This window comes from Pistacia vera, unplaced genomic scaffold (assembly GCF_008641045.1).
Source record: "Pistacia vera cultivar Batoury unplaced genomic scaffold, PisVer_v2 Contig161, whole genome shotgun sequence".
In the NCBI taxonomy this organism is placed as follows: Eukaryota; Viridiplantae; Streptophyta; class Magnoliopsida; order Sapindales; family Anacardiaceae; genus Pistacia; species Pistacia vera.
Genome location: NW_022195695.1, coordinates 183561 through 190088, shown reverse-complemented (window position 1 = coordinate 190088; position 6528 = coordinate 183561). Strand labels below are relative to the sequence as shown.

Below are 6528 nucleotides of genomic sequence, written 5' to 3'. Positions count from 1 at the left end.
ACTCTGCCACAAGCCAAATTATTTGCCATCAATTTTTCAACTCAATTTTTGCATTTGAAACCGTTATCATCTTTACTGGTGCGGATGGTGGTGTCGGGATGGTGATGCCTCGGACGATGAATCCTCGGACAATGATGCCATTTATGCCTTACTCAATTGGCTTGGTAAACAAAGTTCCCAATAACCAAGCTCCACAAATTATTATATTCAATAGCTAACCAACAAATCAACAATAGCCCAAGGTGTAGTAAGTGCTAAAATGATTAAATACGCACCAGAAAAATTCCCAGAAAACAATGGAGGGGTCACAAATGGTCCCACTTAATCCAGTCTCCTTAGATTTTTATCATCTTTTTGACAGAATTTTCCTAGACATGCATATAACCATACAATAGCTACTCACTGTCCAAACCTAGGCTCTGATACCACTTATTATGCAACGGAAAACATAAACTCTAACGTTAGCTATTGAATATAATAATAACAAGAGTAAAGCATAATAATTGTCAAAATTAAATGCAAAAATAAAGAATACCATTAACGAGGTTCGGTATTAAAAACTACGTCCTCAGGCTCTGCAAAGAAAACTCCACTACCTCCAACAATATTACAAACTTTTGGGCAATACAACAATACCCAAAACAAAGGGAGATACAACAAAACTTGCAAACTAAAGGTCCTTAAAGAAAGAAACCTAAACAAAAGTATAATGGAATTACAACTTGAGTGCTTATAACAATGATTTAGATCCTTATATAGCCCTAAAGTTTCCCACTTTTCATTCCCAAGCAATGTGGGACAAACAACATTTTGCCTATTCATTAAGTCCCTAAACCTTTTTCCATTTCACTTCTACCCCCTGTATTTGCTAAATGAGCCATTTTTCCAATAGGAAAGTGGGAAATGCAAAGAGAAAAAGCAATGACGGAAGAGAGAGAAGAGAGAGGATATGAGGGTAGAGGAGATGAGGGGAGAGGAGATGTCAAGACAAGAGAACGACAGTTAATTTAAGAAAATTTTAAACCTTCAAAACGTCATTTATTAAAAAACAAAGGGAGTATTATTATATTTTATTATAAATTTACTCTTTAAATGGAGGCAACTGATCCAATAATTGTCAGGTATAGATTAAGTATTTAAGTATTTGTATTGCATAAATATTTAAAACTGAATCTATAAATAAAATAATTCTCTAATCAAGATATCATAATATTAACTTGTTAGGACCAAGCATAAATACCAAATTGTAAAATAACATATCAATTTAATAAGATGAATGTAACAGTGATTAAACATGATTATAATGAAACTAATATCTTGACTAGAGAATGATTATCTATAAATAATTTTTTTTTATAGTTTAAAAATAGTCAGGTATAGATTAACATTAACATAAATTTTCAAATAATTATAACATCCAAAACCAAATTAAAAAGATTTATGTACCAATACAAGCACATCAACAAGTAATCCAACCATTACTCAAAATGTCGTAACTTTACTGTCTTAGCAACTCCAAAAGGCGATATACATGGACATCAAAACTATTTATTCTTTATAACACTAAATCTTTTGTAAAATCATGTGAGCACCGTACTGTGGTTGTATAGTTATACCAAGAACCGGGGTATGAACGTAAGTTGGAGAGAGCTGAAAAGAGAAATTTTGCAAAATCATTGCTACGGCTAGTTTCATTTCCATCAATGCAAAGTTTTGTCCGATGCATGTTCTGGGACCCCAACTGAATGGGAAAAATGAAACTTGATCGTTCTTTGATGCCTTTGAAACTCCTTGGGCAAATCTATCTGGATTGAACTCCTTTGCGTCGGCTCCCCAATATTCTTCATCATGATGAACTAGAAGTATTGGTAATGAAATGAAAGCTCCAGGCGGTATAGTAATTTCCCCCAGTTTGGCCTCCTTAATTGTTTGTCTGAGTAACAAAGGTGGTGGATATAATCTTAGTACCTCATGAAGAATTTTGTTCACCTGCAACACATGTTTTCCAGTGAATTAACATCTAATAATAATTAAGGAAGATTCTTAACATTAAACTCTCTCAAGTAGAATAGAAATTTAAGAATGGAATATGTTACTTCTTTCAAGCGGTTTAACTCATCAAATTGCGGTTCTTTGCTCCCGAAAACTTGGAAAACCTCTTCTCTTGCACGTTCTTGCCACTTTGGATGCATACATAACAAAATCATTGTCCATACAATCAAAGTTGCGGTAGTCTCCTGTCCAGCAAGATAAAAAAGTTTGCATTCATCAATCACCTCTTCCATATTCATTCCACTTTCTTTGTTCCCATGCTCTTGGATTTCTTTGCGATTTGATTCCACTAATAAACCCAGTAAATCATCGTTTCTTGCTTCTCCAACTTTCAGGACCCCCTCTCTTTTTTTTATGATGCCTTTTATCATTTCTCGAATTTCTTTGTCATTGCTTTTCAATTCTCTATTTGCTTGAGTGGGCACAAAACTGAAAATTAAAGAATTAATCTCATCAGTGCATGAATGAAACGGGGTCTTCTTACTCTGACAATCTCAAATATGGACGACCAAAAAAAAAAATAAGTTTGCTGAAAAACCCGTTTTTAGAAAATGGATTTAAAAGCCGTTTATGAACTTCTGTAAAGGAACTGTGAAAACAAATTTAAGATACTTTTATCATCTTCTAATTTTTTTTTTAAAACAAAAGTCACTATTGAGTTATTTAATATTTTTTCAATTTTATAGAAGTACTTCTAAATTTGCAACCACACATAAATTTTTTCTTTTGAGAAAAAAAGGGAAAAAAAAAAAAAATCTCGATAGAAGTTTTTTTAAATTGTTTTTTTTTTTTTATAATATACAAATGCATTCTTTAATCTTGAAAGTATAAGATTCAATTCTTGTTCTTACTTTTCGAATTCATGTTTTGAAAAATTTCAACAAAACAATATAGAACAACCCAAATTAGCTAAGATTACCTCCATCCTGGGATGTGGAAGGTGTAGAAAACTTGATTCAAAAGATTGATTTGTTGGCTTATAAGTTCAAAAATTTTTCTTCCATCTTCATAACTACTATCAAATGTTGTCCGAGAAATCACATCTGATGTTAAAGCCTTAATGTCAGGCCAAACATCTAACTCACACGACCCTTCGTTTGAGATTGAAATCTTCCATTTTCTTATCATGTCGTTGCAACTTAGATACATCTTAGCTACCATACCCTATAAAGAAAAAGAAATAGAAGGAAAATGTGGAGTGCATGGAAATTAGATTGAGTAGATAACATGTGCAGTATAGGACACATAACAAAAGAGTAATTCTTAAATTTGAAGTCCTATTGCAATTTTTTTGGCCCCCTAATTAATAGGTTGATTAACCATTATTTAAAAGGATAGAAAGAAGAAAAACCTTCAACTTATCGAGATGGAAAGCTGGATTGGCTATCTTTCTGACTTTGAACCATTGTTCACCCTCATAGATCCCCATCCCACTAAATACCGACCTGCCAAGTGAGTTCAGCTTCGGTTTTTGAAATATTTCATGCCTTAACATAATTTCCCTTATCAATTTGGGGTCTGTAATGTTTATATCTGGTATTGGACCCAACCATATGAATGAATTCTTTCCTGCATTGATTATAATTCACTCTGTGTTATCATTAAATAAAATATAATACTAAATATATAAACTCTTCTATCAAACTAGTGTGTACAAAGTGAACGGACGAGTGCATATGACAAATGAACTCAATATATATTCAATAAATATAGATGAATAATGTGTCAATAATTACTACATTATATACAGAATAGATGTGTTGATATAGGTATAATTATTTGTAATTTTTTTTTCTCACAATCATTAAATTGTAAGACTTTACCGTACAATAAATAGTATCTATGTAACTATTGTAGGATTAAAATGGTCAGAATTTTCATTATCCTATGTTTATTGTTAAAGGAACTTCGAATCTTGTCATTGTCATTAATTTGTATTCATGCTAGTTTATATTATCTCGATATGTTGTGAGAATCAGCACCTCCGAATTTTTTTTTTCATATAATTTTTACTTGGTATAGTCAAATACTATTAATATTATTTTAAGGGTTACTTATGATATTGTGCCATGTAAAAGGAAACCATATCAAAAGTTTACTTATTTACTTTTACAAATTGAGCCCCACAACGATGGAAAAAACTTGTGTTACTGTATTTGTTTACTATTAAGATCACCCTAACTAATTACTATTGCTATTCCCAGTAATGATATAATTTAAAATTGGATCATAAGTTTTAAAGCTTTGGAATGCTGCATACACAAACTATTCTCTACAAATTGTGCGGCAACTCTGCATATTTATCATGTAATCTCTTTTCATTGTTTAATTTATTTTTAATTTAAAATAATCCAGTAATCTTTAAAATATCAATTTGTATGAGAGTTTGTATATGAACCTCAAGAGATTGGCCTGACAGTAAAAAATGTTTGTTCCATTCATTAATTGACTACCTGAGTTCTAACCACTTTGGGGTCAGCTACCACATTTGTGGTTTATCTTGAAATATTGAACTTGTAGGGTGTTCAATAGACCTAACATATTAATTAAGATGTGTGCAAGCTGACCTAATAATCTCGATCATTAAAAAAAAAATAAAAAATTTATATATGAAGTATTATCCTTAAATGTTTTAGTCAATTATATGATCTTGCTTTTGTGTTTACGACTTTATTCTTAATGCTGTTAATGGCAGACAAATGAAGATAAGAAAGATAAGGTGGTACCATTCCACTACTTAAGAAATTAAAAATTGTTGGCTAACTTTATCTTTTTGAACCTTTAACTATTTAAAATTTTATTTAATCCAATTATTTATTCGATAAGGACAAGCATATCTAGCCAAAGAAGCAAACACATTCTACAACATAATAATACTTTATAATAGATATAATTAAAAGTCTACAGGAAACTACCAAAAAAAAAAAAAAAAAAAAAGAGAAAAATAGATGTTCCTAAGTATGAACTTGGTGAAGACTGAAGAGGAAGATACTAAAGACTAGCAAAGCAAACACAAACCGGCAATAAGTTAAACATGCTAGCTGGGAGCTAGTAATATTCTATAAATTTACTTTTGCAAAAATCAATTCATGACTTGTTAGCATCTTCATTTACAAGAAAACATTGACGAATTATAAGTTTCTAAGTGAGGAAAAAGGCATACCGTAGTTCCTGCAGATATGATGGTGGAATGGAATGACTCGCGATGCAATATCATGTGAGAAGGGGCTGATGGGTCGTGTTTTTGCTTGTTTCCTCATCATGAGCATCTCTGTTGTGTCTCCATGAAGAAGTTTGTACGGGTTGCCGGAGAAACCTTGTTGCCTAAGAAATTTCTCTAGCTTCTTTGGCTTCAACCAAACCCAGTCCAACAACATCCATAGACATGCTAAAAGGGCAGCAAAAGCAACAGAGAAGGCAATAGATGTCACTGGAATCGCCATTTTCAGGAAAGGCTTATAGAAATTAAAGAGAGAAAAATCTGATTAAGAAAGTGATATTGAAATGAGGATACCTATTGAGTAGCGTCTTTTATGTTTATCAGGATAGTCAATTATTGTAGGGAAAACGGAAAACTAGTTAATTGTGGAGCCAATTATTAATGGTCAAGTCATCCTGGTGGAAAAGTTTCTAGTAAGATTTGTGAGTGGGGATGTTGATGGGCCCGCTATGGTATGGGTAAAAATAGACCCGACCCAAATCCATTGAGATAGAAAATCACAAACTACGGCTGTGCTAGTGTGTTTGTTTCATTTTTTTTTCCTATCCTATCCCATCCACTCCTACCAAAAATACATATTTGTTTCAATATTCTCAAAATCCAATCCAATCATATTCTATTCAACTCAAAATATTTAGATTTTTTTAATCCCTTAGGTTTGTTAATTTAACTAAACACCCTAACAATAAAAATTTATAAATTGACAAAAACACCCCCTACCCATATATTCTTGGCAGCTGATCACCACCGTCGAAAGGTGACTGAAATCTATTGGAATGGCACACGACCAGCTGGTTGTGGCGGTCATACGCCAATCTAGCCTTTTACGACCAGAGCCATGGTGGATCTGGCCAGAAAAGGCCAGATCTACGGTCAAAGATCTGGTCGTTGACGGCTAGATCTTGTCACATCTGGTTGTCAACGACTACATGTGGCCAGATTTGGCTGTCAATGACCAGATCTTTGGCCATAGATCTAGCCTTTTTCGGCTAGATCCATGGCCGTTCTGGCCGTGGCCAGAAAAGGCCAGATTAGTCCACGACCGGCTAGATCTAGTCGGTCGTACGCCATTTTGGCGACTTTCGGCCACCCTCCAATGATGGTGGCGACTGCTGGCATTTAATGGGTGGGTGGAGGTGTTTATATTAATTTTCAATGTTTTATTGTAGGGGGTGTTTAGCTAAATTAACAAATATAGGGGATTAAAAATAATCTAAATATTTTCAGAAAATGTTTTTCAAAAATTTACCAAACAC

At 33.0% G+C, this 6528-nt stretch overlaps 1 protein-coding gene across 1 annotated transcript; it reads right to left on the bottom strand.

Moving 5' to 3' along the window:
• Positions 1-1443: 1443 nt before the first annotated feature.
• LOC116125236 (cytochrome P450 CYP72A219-like) lies at positions 1444-5597 on the bottom strand. The gene is made up of 5 exons (XM_031410960.1): positions 5216-5597; positions 3404-3621; positions 2972-3216; positions 2097-2481; positions 1444-1989 (listed from the first exon to the last, which is right to left on the bottom strand). Exons 1-5 carry the CDS (start codon positions 5493-5495, stop codon positions 1564-1566), a joined length of 1554 nt encoding a protein of 517 aa, XP_031266820.1. The 5' UTR covers positions 5496-5597; the 3' UTR covers positions 1444-1563.
• Between the last annotated feature and the right edge of the window lie 931 nt (positions 5598-6528).

What these genes read in the sequence shown, in the direction of transcription:
- LOC116125236 (XM_031410960.1), bottom strand. Translation starts at nt 5,495, where the DNA reads ATGGCGATTCCAGTGACATCTATTGCCTTCTCTGTTGCTTTTGCTGCC. An exon ending in TCATATCTGCAGGAACTACG is followed by an intron (nt 3,622 to 5,215) that starts GTATGCCTTTTT and finishes TAATCAATGCAG; the next exon opens with GAAAGAATTCATTCATATGG. An exon ending in TCCATCTCGATAAGTTGAAG is followed by an intron (nt 3,217 to 3,403) that starts GTTTTTCTTCTT and finishes TTTTCTTTATAG; the next exon opens with GGTATGGTAGCTAAGATGTA.